The sequence below is a fragment of the Schistocerca americana genome, chromosome 2, assembly GCF_021461395.2.
Source record: "Schistocerca americana isolate TAMUIC-IGC-003095 chromosome 2, iqSchAmer2.1, whole genome shotgun sequence".
In the NCBI taxonomy this organism is placed as follows: domain Eukaryota; kingdom Metazoa; phylum Arthropoda; class Insecta; order Orthoptera; family Acrididae; genus Schistocerca; species Schistocerca americana.
The window spans coordinates 543,536,324-543,552,037 of record NC_060120.1 but is presented as its reverse complement, the minus strand read 5'-3'; the positions used below and the strand labels follow the sequence as shown (position 1 = coordinate 543,552,037).

The 15,714-nt window shown below is 43.9% G+C and overlaps 1 protein-coding gene across 2 annotated transcripts in view; it reads left to right on the top strand.

Annotated features, from left to right (window-relative positions):
• LOC124595463 (glucose dehydrogenase [FAD, quinone]-like) overlaps positions 1–15,714 on the top strand; it is a 192,288-nt gene that overhangs the window by 117,984 nt on the left and 58,590 nt on the right. For both annotated transcript variants that reach the window (XM_047134212.1, XM_047134213.1), the window contains exon 6: positions 14,239–14,409. In XM_047134212.1, the coding sequence (XP_046990168.1) occupies positions 14,239–14,409 (171 nt within the window). The remainder of the gene's footprint in view (positions 1–14,238; positions 14,410–15,714) is intronic.

Genomic DNA, 15,714 nt, shown 5'->3' with positions numbered 1-15,714 from the left:
CTGTCCTTGCTTCTCCTCGGCCAACAAAGGAGGCGGCCACGCAGACTTGTGACCTCCACTTTAGTGCCATGGTCGTCAGATCGGCCAGTGCAAAGATCGCCCGTTCAACCTCACCACTTTTGCCTGCCCACTCTATGGCTTACCCTTCATCGGGTTCTGCTAAATTTCAAGCCCAAAAGTCAGACAACCGGACTTCCAAAAAAGAGCACACTCGTGAAGATTTTTTACGTACTCCAACTTCGCAACCATCGGTTCCTCCTCCATCTAAACATCATATTTCCAAGAAGGCTACTAAGAAACCCAGTTCATCTCCTTCTCCGCCAAGGCATGTCCCATCTACAGCACCACCTGGTGGAAATCGCCCTCGGCCGTCTTCTGTGTCGCCGAGGCGCACTGCTGGCGGCCGATCAACTGGCCAATCGCTGGTGGCAGGAGCTGCTCCTGAACAACCCATGGATCAGGATCTTCTGCCTTCGGCTGAATGCCATTCCATGCTGTCGGTCGCAAGCTCTGAGCAGTCGATGAGTTGACAGCAACCTTGGTCACATTCCTCCATTTTCTGTTCACCCTATGTCCATTATCCACTGGAATATCCGCGGCATTTGAGCCAATCGGGATGAACTGTCAATCCTCTTACGATCCTACTCGCCGGTCATCTTCTGTCTTCAGGAAACAAAGCTGCGTCCCCATGACCGCTTTGTTCTCCCCCATTTTCAGTCTGTCCGATTTGATCTCCCTTCTGTTGAAGGCATTCCAGCCCATGGAGGACTCATGATTCTTCTCCATGATACTCTCCATTATCACCCAATCCACTTAAACACTTCCTTCCAAGCTGTCACTGTCCGTCTTTCCCTTTCTGGATATACCTTTTCTCTTTGTACTGTATACATCCCATTGTCCACACCAATGGCACGAGCTGATCTGCTTCATCTTCTTGGTCAGCTTCCACCCCCCTATTTGCTGGTTGGGGACTTCAATGCCCACCACCCGCTTTGGGGATCTCCACATCCTTGTCCACATGGCTCACTATTGCTAGACGTCTTCCACCAAGCGGATCTAGTTTGCCTCAACACTGGGGTCCCTACATTTTTGTCTGCCTCCACGACAACTTTCCCTCACTTGGACCTTTTGGTCGGTACTGTTCCACTAGCTCGGCGCTTCGAATGGTTCACCCTTGACGATACACACTCGAGTGACCACTTTCCATGTGTCCTCAGACTGCAGCCTCAACTGCCATGTATGCGCCTGCGATGCTGGAAGTTTGCCCAAGCCGATTGGACACTTTTTTCGTCTCTAGCGACATTTGATGCCCGTCACTTTCCCAGCGTCGACGATGAGGTCACACATATTACCGACGTTATTCTTACAGCTGCAGAACGTTCAGTACCACGCTCCTCCGAATTGCCCCGGCGCCCCCCAGTTCCTTGGTGGAACGAGGCGTGCCGTGACGCAATACGTGAGTGGCGACGTGCTCTTCGCGTTTTCCACCACCATCCTACCTTAGCCAACTGTATCTGTTATAAGCAGTTCCGTGTGCAATGCCATCGCGTCATCCGTGATAGCAAGAAGGCAAGCTGGAAATTCTTTATTAGCTCATTGAACACCTTCACTCCCTCCTCAGAAGTTTGGAGTCAGCTTCGGCGGTTATCAGGCGCGCCTAGTTTCTCCGCGGTCTCTGGGCTCACTGTCGTGCATGATACATTAGTGGACCCCATCGCAATTTCTAACTCATTGGGTCAACACTTTAGTGAGATTTCGAGCTCTTCAAATTACCCGGCAGCGTTTCTCCCGAAGAAACGTGCAGCGGAAGTGCGACCTCTTGCTTTCTCCTCTCAAAATCGTGAAAGCTACAATACTGTTTTCTCCATGCGGGAACTCCAACATGCACTCTCTTCTTCTCGCTCCTCCGCCCCAGGACCGGATGGTATCCACGTTCAAATGTTGCTGCATTTACCAACCCATAGTCTGCGTTACCTCCTTCGCCTTTATAATCGAATTTGGACAGACAGTACTTTTCCCAGACGATGGCGGGAAGCTATCGTCGTTCCTGTTCCGAAACCTGGAAAGGACAAACATCTCCCCTCTAGCTATCGCCCCATTTCTCTCACGAGTAGTGTATGTAAGGTTTTGGAGTGTATGGTGAATTGCCATTTAGCTTGGTGGCTGGAGTCCCGAAGTCTTTTAACACCTGCCCAATGCGGATTCCGAAAGCATCGTTCTGCAGTTGACCATCTTGTTGCTCTCTCCACTTATATCATGCACAATTTTCTCCGGAAACGCCAAACAGTAGCAATATTTTTTGTTCTGGAGAGAGCATACGATACCTGTTGGAGGACAGGCATCCTCCACACACTGTTCTCTTGGGGCTTTCGAGGTCGGCTGCCCCTTTTTCTTCGCGAATTTATGGCAGAGCGCACATTTAGAGTGCGGGTGAACACTACTCTCTCCCGTACTTTCTCCCAAGAAATCGGGGTACCCCAGGGCTCCGTGCTGAGTGTTGTACAGTTTGCCATTGCCATAAATCCAATTATGGATTGTCTCCTTCTTGATGTCTCGGGCTCTCTCTTTGTGGACGATTTTGTGATCTACTACAGCTCTCAATGGACCAGCCTTCTCGAACGACGTCTTCAAGGATGTCTCGATCGCCTCCACTCTTGGAGCATCGAAACCGGCTTCCGTTTTTCTCCCAGTAAGACCGTTTGTGTTAATTTTTGGCGACGTAAGGAGTTTCTTCTACCCTCCTTACATCTAGGACCTGTCAACCTTCCGTTTTCGGACGTCGCTAAATTCTTGGGTCTTATGTTTGACAGAAAACTGTGCTGGTCCTCCCACGCTTCCTATCTTTCGGCTCGCTGTCTGCGATCCCTCAACACCCTCCGTGTCCTGAATGGTACCTCCTGGGGAGCGGACCGAGTGGTCCTTCTCCGCCTCTATCGCGCCTTAGTGCGCTCGAAATTGGACTATAGAAGCATAGTTTACTCGTCTGCTCGGCCGTCTATTCTTCGTCGTCTCAACTCTATCCACCACCGTGGATTACGTTTAGTGTCTGGAACTTTTTACACCAGCCCTGTGGAAAGCCTTTATGCTGAGACTGCTGAACCTCCGCTGTCCAATCGGCGAGCAGTCCTTCTGAGTCGTTATGCTAGCCATCTGTCTTCCATGCCTGCTAATCCAGCCCATGACATTTTTTTCAACGCCTCCTTTGATGTAGGGTATGCAGGCCGCCCCTCCTCCCTACTACCACCGGGAGTCCGCTTCTGTCAACTGCTCCATTCTCTTTCCTTCCGCTTTCCTAAAACCTTCTTGACAACTTGGGGTACAGCACCGCCATGGCTCCGTCCCCGGATCTGCCTGCTCCGTGACCTTTGTCAGTTTCCCAAGGATGGTACCTCTTCACTTGTTTATCGTCGGGCATTTTCTGCTCTATGTGCACAAATGAAGGAAGCCACATTTATTTACACTGATGGCTCGAAAACATCGTTAGGTGTAGGGAGTGCCTATATTGTTGGCGACACCCCAAATCGATTTTGGCTTCCCAACCAGTGTTCGGTTTACACTGCGGAGCTTTACGCTGTTCTCCAGGCTGTCCACTACATCCGCCGCCATCAGCGGATACAGTATGTTATCTGCTCAGATTCTCTCAGCTCTCTCCTCAGTCTCCAAGCTCTTTACCCTGTCCACCCTCTGGTCCACCGGATTCAGGACTGTCTGCGCTTGCTCCACCCGGGGGGCGTCTTGGTGGCATTCCTCTAGCTCCCGGGACACGTTGGTATATGTGGAAATGAGGCGGCTGATATAGCGGCCAAGGCTGCAGTCTCTCTTCCTCGGCCAGCTATTCAATCGATTCCCTTCGCCGATCTATGGAGCGTTTTATGTCGTCGTGTTGTTCTTTTATGGCACGCACATTGGTCGACACTTCCCCATAATAAATTGCAGGACGTGAAAGCTCTTCCTTGTGCTTGAACCTCTTTTTTAATTTTAACTCGACTCCGGATAGGACACTGTCTTTTTAGCCATCGACATCTTTTAAGCGACGATCCTCCCCCACTCTGTCCCCACTGCTCTCAGCTGTGGACGGTAAGACACCTTTTAATTGAGTGCCCCTATTTTACTCCGTTACGCGCCCGTCTACAGCTGTCGCCTGATATATCTCAATTTTAGCAGATGACACGCGCTCGGCCGATCGCATTCTCGAGTTTATTAGTGCTAGTGAAATGACGTCAGTCATTTGAAGCTTTTTTTGGGGACAACCAACCCCTTTCTGTAGTGGATTTTTAAGCCTTCCTTCTGCTTTTAGTTTCTCCAATGTTTTGAGTTTCGTTCCCATTGCTGCTGGTTTCCATTTTCGGTTTTTTACTGTTTCCTAAGTCACGGACTGGGCGTTAATGACCATAGCAGTTTTGTGCCCTAAAAAAAAAAAAAAATTCCGTAGGCTCTTACTTTGTTTATCAGGCGACAGTGCATAACTGTATCGAACGCCTTCCGGAAGTCAAGGAAAATAGCATCTACCTGGGAGCCTGTATCTAATATTTTCTGGGTCTCATGAACAAATAAAGCGAGTTGGGTCTCTCATGATCGCTGTTTCCGGAATCCATGTTGATTCCTACAGAGTAGATTCTGGGTTTCCAGAAACGACATGATGACTGGATGGATAGTGCAGATCACTCGCAATAGGTGTTAATGTGTAAAGTACTAACACAAGTTTCACAAATCACTCATTTACTGATTCTTTCATATTTCATGTTCTGTAAATCCTATTGTGGAGGAGAATGTTCAGGGATGTGCAATGAGTCAGGATTGAAGCAGTCACAGCAGGCTACTTTTATACAAAATAGTAACAACAATAACATGACATTTATTTAACAGAGTTTTAACCAAAAATAAATCAACATGGATGAATGTAGCTTCAGTGAATACACCCACCATGAAATACATATTTCACACAGTAATAACATTTAAAGCTGTGTGCTTCTAGTGTGAGAATCTTTGGTTTGCATCCAGCAGATAGTCTGCATAGAAAGCTATTAGCACTTAATTTATTTACACTGGTGTATGCTATTGCTTCCACATCAAGCCCTGTCTTCTCTACAGCAGCAGGAATTTGTGGCAAATGTATTTGTTTCATCTCTGAATGACTCAGCATCCATACCAGCAAACTCTCTCAGGTTTTCCTTTATTGAAACTGTCTCACTTATCTTGTCCACACACAAATCTCCCTGATAGTTTTATCCTCTGTCATCTATCACTTTCAAAAATCTCAAAATCAACCCCTTGTCACGTAGTACCATCCAGATTTAAATTGCCGCAAAACATTAATATTTCAAGGCCATGGCTTTCTCAAGCCAGATGCTCGAATAAGATCATCCCTCCCTAGTATCCTTCCTAGTGGCTACAGTCACTGTCACCCTTGTAACTATCTTGTCAAACCATATGCATTCCCAGCTCATGCTCCATAGTTCTTACCTCTGTAGTTATTCCTGAGCTAAACTAGCTCCATGCACCCACAAATCACCATGACAAGTAAACCCTACATCATCAAAAGGCAAAACAGCACGTGAAACCACACATGTTGTTTGCCAACTAACATGTCTTCATTATTCTGCTTTTTGCAGAAATGACCACCATTAGAATGACTGTGGGCATGATTGGACACAGAAGAATTGTCCGTCTTGGGAATATATAGTATGCAGTGCCAAAGATGCTCTACAGTCTACAGTATGATTCAGAAATGTGTCTCCAACATATACTCGCATCCCACCACCCTCCTGGAATCAACTTCTGTTAATTACCACACACAAAATGCTCACTTCCCCCCTCCCCCCTCTTTTACCCATTTCTTGGTAGCATTTCTTTCTTTATTTACCAATTTCATCTTCATCTCTCATGAAGCTGGCTGAGTGCTTACAATAATAACTCACACATCACTACACCTCTGCAGCCACTACTGTGGCAAGTGTGACACATTTGTGAGTATCGTGCCATTTGACTGCTCCAGCCCATCACCAAAGGCTGCTGATTGTGAATGGTGACTCAGTCACCTGCAGCTGATAGACAGTGGCTCCTGGAGGGCAAATGTTCTTTATATTACTGCGCGCCAGCTCTAGCCAGCAGTCTTGTACATGTCACTAAATGGTATTGTATTACCCATGTTTACACCGTCATGCTGTGACCAAATAAATAGTTGATGGTTTCTTACAACCATGTATTTTATTGTGTCTGGAGTTAGAACACCTGGCACTGAGGAGAACTTTTGTGTGCTCAACTTCGTTCACTGTTTTTTCACGGAATTTCTCCATTTCTCCATGGAGGTCGTACTTAGTCACTCTTCCACCAGCAACAGCTTACTACAGCTGCATCGAAAAAACTCATGGCTAGGGTGACTGCTAGGTGCACCTGTTGCTATTTTTGTCTTACAGTGACACTGTTCAAGATTGAGAAGCTTATGAAAAATGGCTCTGCCACTACTTTGTTGCATTTAGGATGATGAACTAGGACACTTGTAAGGCCTTTTTTTTATCGTGGATTCCTTGCATGTACCAGTTGTAGTGTCAATTGGCCCCTTTGCAGGAATCAGCTCCACTCTGCTTTCATGAAATGTGTCATCTGTTATCTTCTTATCATTACAAGCACACCCATATCATTGCCACTCACATAGAACTTTACTAGTACCACAACCAGTCACATCAGTGTTATTGGGCTTGGGCAGCAGAACTGCAGGTTTTGAGCCATTATTACTAAAACTTCCAAATAATATTATGCAGTCTCCATAGTTAGAAATATGATCATCTGTCTGGTACCCGATAAGGAAGCTCATCAGAGTGCCCTTCACTGTAAGGATGTGTCCTAAACATTATTCGCTCCATTTAAGTCTCTCGTGCTGTGGCCCACCAAATTGAAGTGTGAGGGGTGTCGCAGTCATTGATAGTGAGCCACGCCCACCAAATCGAAGTGTGAGGGGTGTCGCAGTCATTGATAGTGAGCCATATCAGTGCATAGCAATGGGGTCACCGAGTATAGAGGATGTTGATGCAATTCAAACCAGGAAACCTGGCCGCAATTGACAGCCCCATTGGCAACAACAACAAGCAGCACTTCTGTCATGTCCCTCTTATTTTGTGCAACATGAGAGACCTGCATGCTCCAGGCAGTGGGTGTTGTGCCACGACTGTCACAAGAAAAGCTGCATTGCATCAGTTTGTTGTTCTCAGCCTTCCTCAGAACAAATGGACTTTGGCATTGATTCTGTTTCATCATTGTCTACAGATCAGAATAAGCTCTTTATTGAAGTGTTTATGCTGAATAACCCATTATCCCTGCAAGTGGACAGTTTCACTCCTCAGCTCTCAGACATGTACAAAGCTGGCCTCCATACCATTGCTTCCTGTCAAACGCCATCTGTTAAACTACAGTAGACAACATATTCCTGTTCTTGATCATTTACTGTTGCCAAGACTGAGAAATCTGCCGTCCATTCTATCACATATTTGGTTGTTAATTGTCCTCATAGTGAGAATTTGTTTGGTTAGATGCTTTCATTTCTTTTGACTTTTCTGTTACTGACACTGTACATCTACTATCAGATCATATTCCTTATCAAGACATAGATTCATTGTGTGCTGAATTTTTGGATTTGTTTTTGAGGGATTAGGTTGTGTGAAAAACTTCACAGTCCACATCACACTTAAACCTTCAGCTCAGCTGTGTTATTACTGGGTGTGATCCTTACCTGTGTCCTTATGTGAACAAGTTAAGTCTGAACTGGATCGGTTGACATCACTAGGCATCATTCACCACTTTTAACAAGTGGGTGCGGCTACTTCATTGGTGGTTGTCAAAAAACTGTTGGGTCAGCTCTGACTTTGTGGAGACTTTAAAGTTACCATCAATGCACAGTCTGTTACTGACACATACCTGTGCCTTGATCTGATGAATTACTTGCAAAACTGGCTGGGGGGGGGGGGGGGGGGGGGCAATTCTTTTGCAGGATTGACTTCACTGGGGCCTACCTGCGTTTCATTAATGACATATGAAAATAATTGCTTGTTGTGACATGCCTTTTGATCTTTATCAATCATCATCATCATCATCATCATCTTGGACAGTTTCCAGCCACTGGCTGGGTCTGTCGGGAACACAAGCCTCTCCATCGTGTTCTGTCTTTCCACCATTCCCCCTCTTCCACCTTTGTCCAGTTCTCTCCTCGTCTCGTCACACATTCCTTCACTCCCTTCACCCATCTATCTCTTGGTCTTCCCCTGGGCCTCTTCCCCTCCAGTTGCAGATCAAACATCCTCTTTGGAATTCTTCCCTCATCCATTCTCTTCATGTGTCCATACCACTGCAGTCTTGATTTTTCTATCCTGTCCTGTACTGGTTCCTCCTTTTGTCTTTCCCTCACATACACATTTTGCAATCTGTCTCGTCTTATTACACTCAACCTGCTCCTCTGGAACTTCATTTCACTAGCTTGTATTCTACTTTTGTCGCTTTTGTGCATTACCCATGTCTCACTTCCGTATGCCAATATGGGGACAAAGTAGGTTCGGTATATAATTCCCTTGGATTTCTGTGGCACCTCCTTGCTCCAAATAAGCCCCCTAATGCATTTGAAGAACTGCCCTGCTTTTCTGCACCTTTCATTTATTTCCATTGCGTTTCCCCCCTTACTTTCAATCATGCTTCCCAGGTACTTGAAGTTCTCTACCACTTGTAGTTTTTCCCCTCCACAAGTTATATCCACATTTGGCCTATTCTTCTTCCTTGTTGTGACAATTATTTCACTTTTCTTTGCAGTGAAATGCATTCCATATTGTGCTGCCGTTGCCTCCCATACATCTAACTGCTCTTGCACCTCCTTCTCGCAATTTCCCCATAACATCAGGTCATCAGCAAAAAGCACTGCTTTCATTTTATGATCTCCAATTGCATCTGATACTTGCTGTAGGATTTCATCCATAACAATAATAAACAATAAAGGTGAAAGTGCACTTCCCTGTCGCAGCCCATTTTCCAGCTTGAACCATGCAGTACGTTCCCTCCCCACTTTCGCACAACTCTCACTTCCCTCATACATTTTTCTGATTTTTCGTTTTATCTATTCATCTATCCCTTTTGCGTTCAGCACATCCCAGAGCTTGTCCCTATAGATACTGTCATATGCCTTCTCAATATCTAAAAAGGCCATGATTAAGTCCTTCCCGTACTCATAGTGCCTTTCCTGCAGTTGCCTTACCGCAAATATGAGGTCCGTTGTTGATCTTCCCGGTCTGAAAACATACTCCTCCTCTTGCAGTCTTCTTTCAATACTGCTTCTTATTCTCTTCTCCAGGATCTTTTCATAGATTTTTCCACAGTGGCATAGCAGGGTGCTTCCTCTGTAGTTCTCACATCTCCTTTTATCCCCTTTCTTGAAGATCGGGACTATAATTCCTTTCTTCCAATCCTCAGGAATTCTGTTCTCCTTCCACACCACCCTCAGCACTCTGTATAGCCACTGGGTTCCTACTTCTCCTGCTGCTCGTATCATATCCACTGTTACTTCGTCCCAACCTGGTGCCTTGCCCCCTTTCATCCTCTTTATGGCTTCTTCCACTTCATTCCAAGTTAGATCATCAATTTCCCCACTATTATAATCGTCTGCTGCCTTAGGCTCTCCATCGCTGTTAGTTACCTGCTTGACGACATTCAACAGATCTTCAAAGTACTCCTTCCAAATCTTTTTGAGCTCATGCATTTCCTCCACAACTCTTCCATTATTATCCATGATCCTCAGGCACTCGCTTCTGTCGTTCCTCTTATTTCTTACCATGGTGTAAAGTACTTTTTTGTTCCCTTCACTGTCCTCTTCTAACATTCTTGTCCATGTTTCCATCCACTTCTTCTTCTCCGCCCTTACTATGGTCTGTGCCGCTTTCTTGCTTCCCTTATATTTTACCCTAGCTTCCTCTGTTCGGGTCTGGAACCATTCTCTGAAGGCTTTGTTCTTTCGAAGTACTGCCTCTTTACATATGTTGTTCCACCATGGGGTTTCCTTACTTCTCCTCTTTGTGCTAGTTCTTCCGCACACAGTCTCAGCTGCCTCAACTAAAGCCCTCCCCATTCTTCTTCCACTGTTCTCTGATCTTCCTTTGGCAGCTTCTTCCTGATCAGTGTCTGGTACTGGGTCCTCCGTTCATCCTCTTTCAGCATCCATGTCCTCAACCTTTTCTCCTGTATGTCTGTTGCCCTCCTATCTTTTTTCTCTCTCAGGGTGGCTACCAACAGCCGATGGTCACTGTCTAAGGCCTCAGATGGAATGACCTTAACATCTGTGAGGCTGCTCATCATCTGCCTATCCACTAGTACATAGTCTACTACTGAAGTTTGGGACCAGTCTCCACTGTACCAAGTTATTTTGTGGCTACTTCTCTTCTTGTACCAGGAATTTGCGATTGCCAGCCCATTCCTCTTGCAGAATTCCAGCAACAATTTTTCTTCTCTATTTCGGTTCCCCCAGCCCTCTGGTCCCATTATCTCCTCGAATCCTTTCCTGTCTGTGCCAACATGTGCATTGAGGTCCCCTATTATAATCTGATTACCTCCATTTAGCTGCTTTTGCATGTCATCTTCAAATTCCTCCTTCTCCTTTTTTGTACACCCCACCCGTGGGGCATATGCTTGGATGATTTCAATGCTTTTTCCTTTCACTTGTACTCTGGCTTTTATCATTCGATCATTGATACCTTCCACCTCCTCCTGCAGACCCTCTCTGACCACTATTGCCACTCCATTTCTTCCCCTCTCATTCCCTATCCAGCACAGTTTACATCCTTTACTTAGTGGTTTTCCACCAACTCCTCTCCACCTAGTCTCAGCAAGTCCCAAGATGTCCAATTTCCTCCTTTCCATCATTTCTACAATTTCTTCTAACTTCCCAGTTAGAGTCCTTACGTTTGAGGTGCCCAGTCGTAAACCATCTCGTAATCCTTTTCCATTGCTTGGTCGGTTTCCTTTAAATCCGTTCCGTGATCCGAGGCATGTTCCCTTTTTGAAAGCAGTTGATTTATCCACTACTGGCTTGCTAGGCCTTTCGCAGCTTCACCAGAGCCCCGTTAGCCGTCACGTTTCAGGGTTCCCATAGGGCCTTCCCAGCTACCGTAGCGGTCCTGGGGCACACGAAGTCCCCGCTGTACATCGCCCCTATACGCAGTCCCCTACTTTGTGCCGTTGCCCATCTCCCACGACTTGGACGAGGGGTTGGACTTTATCAATATCAACGTTTAATGTTTGTGGTGGCTAATGTCCCAGCTATTTGCCAATGCTTTTTGGAGCAACTAACATTGGAGGTTCTTTGCTGTATCAACTATCCTGATGATATTGTAGTGATGGACACTACGACAGAAGAACACTTACATAACCTCCATTCTCTCTTTGCAGTTTTGCAAACCATAGGCTTTACATATAATCTTACTAATTCATAATTTTTTCAATCTGGGTCATGAACTTTCCAGGTAAGTTGTTACACCCCTGGAACACTATGTCGCTGCTAAAATGGTTTTGACTTGTCTAATGGATTTACGGGAACTGCTAGTGTTTTTTAGTAAAATAGCACACTATCACAGGTTTCTTCCAGGTGCCATCACTCTGGCTCACTCCCTGCACTAGTTGCTTCACAAAAATATTCCTCTCCAGTGGTCACCAGCCTGTGAGCATGCATTTGTGCAGCTTACAAATAAATTATGCTCCGTGCCTTGCCTCGCAGCTTTCCAACCTGAACAACCTAGTGCTTTTGTCTCCAAAACGCTCAACACAGCTCAGCAGCACCATTCACAAGTTGAAAAATAAGTCCTTGTGATCATTTATGCCATAAAGAAATATCATGTATTCTTATACAGTACAAAATTCCACTTAGTCACAGACCATAAACATTTAGTTTCCTTGTTTCATCCTTCAGTTTCTTTACCTGACAAAGCTACTCATTGCCTTCACCATTGGGCCTTATTTTTATTGAGATGTAATTGAGATATCCATTTCCGCCCTACATTGTATTACACATTGTCTTGGCTGCTAATGGGGGGGGGGGGAAGAACTGTTGAGTTTTCCTTTTGACACAGAAGCAAGACAGACTATTGGTGATTTCCCAATTACTAGTTCCAGGACTGCATCAGCAGTAGCTGTGGACCCAATGCTTAAACAAGTTGTGTTCATGATACAACACAGGTGGCCTGACAGTCAACAGGTCTGGGCATCTGACCCATTGTGAAACTTCTATGCTCTCTGTGGTGCCTTTTCTCATGATGGAGGGGTTGTTGCATGTATACTGGGACTTCGTAAGCGCAACCACAGGCACCTCCTGTGCCTGTCCAGGGACTTCTGATGCTGATGGAGGTGCCTCCTAAACTAGTGCCACCAACAATACCGCTGGACGCTATGGCTCCCCAGCTCACTGTTCCTGGTGTTGAGTCCAATGTTGACATGACCACTGCCCCTGGGGTAGGGGGGGTCTTCAGCTCCTCTCCTGGAGCGGGAGGAAAACATGTGAGACCATGCTCACACCATTACTGCTCCCACTCGCTGGTCCATGCACACCAGGAACTGTTTGCTCCTAGGAGTATGGGTATGTTAGTCATCAGTGCATTGCAGAGGAGCTGTCATCTGATCACTCTTTGCCCCCACCCACAAGGAAGGAGTAGTGTAGTAACCCAAACATTACTACACCTCTGCCACCACTAACGTGGCATGTGTCACACACTTGAATATCATGCTGTTTGGTTTTTCCAGAGCCCCACCAGAGAATGCCAGTCATGGACACTACGCAGTTGCCTGCAACCAATAGGCAACAGCTCCTGGTGGGCAAATGTTCTTTATAGTGCCAAGCACCATGTCCAGCTGGCAGTCTTGTACATATCACTAACCAGTATTGTACTACGTATGTTTATGCTGTCACACAATGCTCTAATAAATAGTTGTTGGATTATCACGAGCATATCTTTTCTTGTGTTCAGAATTAGTGGACTTACCATTTACTATCTTTGACCTCGTACACTCTCTGATACTTGGCTCTTCATCTTTGTGTCCCCACACCCGCAGAAGAGGTGGAGGTCTCTCAGCTGGGGATCTGAATGATCTGTCCCCCTCCTTTCAAAGCTTTCGCAACCTATCCCTCTTTTCTCTGTGAAAAAGGAATGAACAGTTCTAAAAGCTAGTGTAAATGTTTCCAATTTTTTATGTGTCTATTGGCAGTACTTTGTCCAGTCCTGTCTCCTTGTAATATTGTTGTATACTTTGTCTCATTCTGCTTCCCTGTAGCTTTACCTTCTTGCTGGAATTGAGAGAACATGTTGAATGAATGAATGAGTTATGGAATGAATGGAGGATTTATTTATTTATTCCTGTGATTCAGACTGATAGCATGCTTTGTTAATTCAAAGTTTATGCTCTGAATTAATTAAACTGTTGTTACCTACATCGCAAGTAGCCGTATTTCTTAAAAAAGTTGTATAACAAGTAATAATGTTGTATAAATAGGACTCCATATTTGTAGATGTAAAATATTTTTTGGAAAATATTATTGTAATTAAGTAAGCATTTAGCTACTAGTAGCAGATAAACAGCAGTTGTATGATAAAACTAAGGAGACAGCAGCATTTATCAAAGTAGCAGCTGAATTACTAATTTACTAGATTAAATATAGATGGAAATAGTATGAATAGCATTAGCAGTGCATTGATAGTTTGTTGTTAATACGGTATACAAATTAATTTTATGTGATACCTTTCTGTATATTACTATATTTCTTGACTCACTGCATGTCACAGAAGGTTCTCCTCTTTGATGGGATCTGCCAGAGACAGTGAATGAATGATAAAAAAATGTCTCTGAAAGTTATGTTGTACTAACATTCTATAACACTCAGTTTTTTTAGTGCGTCATTAGGTCTTCAGTCATGAATTAAAATTAGCTAAACAGTATGCAGTCAGTCATTTAATGTAATTGGGTAACTGTTATTTTGTAACTTGAGAATTGATGATATTAATTTTTCATTACAGCAGTATTACGAAAAGAGATTGCCACTCTCCATACAGAGGAGGCACTGAATCACAGGTAAGCACAATGAACATTTAAAAATTTAGCAGTCTTGTGATTGTCGCTCAATGCCTCCTCTATATGGTGAGTAACGATCTGTCCTTTCTATAATATTGTTGTTATTCCATCCTGACTTTCCATTTTTTATTTTTCATTATGTTTAAATGATTTCAGATATTATTCAGAATGAAATATGAAGCAAATGCAGTCAAATATGTGCAGTCTAAACAGAACTTCACTGTGAAGGCTCGCAGAGGAATTGTTTTATCTGCTGGAACTATCGGCTCTGCAAAACTTTTAATGTTATCGGGAATAGGACCAAAGAAACACTTGGAAGAAAATATGGTAACATTTGTCTACTTTTTGTGTATACACTTAAGCAATTGTTTTCTTATAACATGTCAGAAATGAAGTCCAGTCTCTTTATCATCTCATTGGTATTTTGAGGTTTATCTATGAAGTAAGAATTAGTAGTCATTAAAAATAAAAGAAAATAAACAAGATATGTTCCTTAACAATGGAATAAGAAACAAAATAATTCACCATATAATGAAGATAATGGCCAGCTGACAGTTATATGAAAAATAATTTGACATCATAGCTCAGGTTTTTGAATTGCAGTCTTCACCAGAGCACAAATACAGAGGAGCATTTTATGAGTTCTTCTGCCTGACTGTGCTAATCAGCTTCTCAACTTCTCTCTTATACAATTAGTTGTTGTCTTTACTCATTCCACTGTATGTATTCCATTGTATATTTATTAGGAAGCTTTTACACTATCTGTTTCCATGTATTTCATTTTCTGATTCATTTATCACTGAAAGTACAAGGCAGTGTCTCACTTTGTCAGTGAAAGGTGGTACATAAAAATGGGTCCAGATATTTCACTGCAACTATGGCTTTATTGGCTAGCAAAGGAATATCTCTATAAAATAATAAATATGAAGAAAACACCTCTTATCAGGTGGCATTAGGTACAGCCAGAAATATAAGATGGCCCACGTGGTACCTTTTGGAGAGTGGTTATAGTCCATGCAAATTGCAGGAAAGGTTTGGAAGAAGTGAGACTATCAGGCTATTTAGGAGGAAGGGCATCCTGGTGTCTTGGCAAAGCTATATACAACATAAAAAAGTTGAGGCAGATTACATAATGGATTAATCTTCTATTTAATATTGTTCTGTTGCACTAGCATTGTCTTGTAGATATTGTCACATGATGACCACACTCAAGTTCAAATCTGAAAGTAGGGTTGTCAACGAAATACAACACTTAGCACTTCATTAAAAACTCCAATGTACAACAAGAACAGAACTGACTCCTGGATGAAGAGTGAAGCTATTCGTACAGACATCAAGTATTCCAAAATGCTGCTCTGTTCCAAAATAAACAAACATAAGATACTTCAACAACCTTCCAGAAACGATAAATACTAAGTAATGTATAATTGCTGGTGGCCATGTTTGAAATAGCAACCTCCAGCATGCCAGCCAGCAATGCCAACCATTATTGTATACACCACAATTTGCAGCAATATCCCTAATAAACTGTCATGAATTGAGTGATGCAAAGACTAACTAGATTTTGTCCAGTTGTTTACATAAAGGGAAAATTTAAAACAAAACTATAGAAAGTCAAAGATCAGCTAAAAA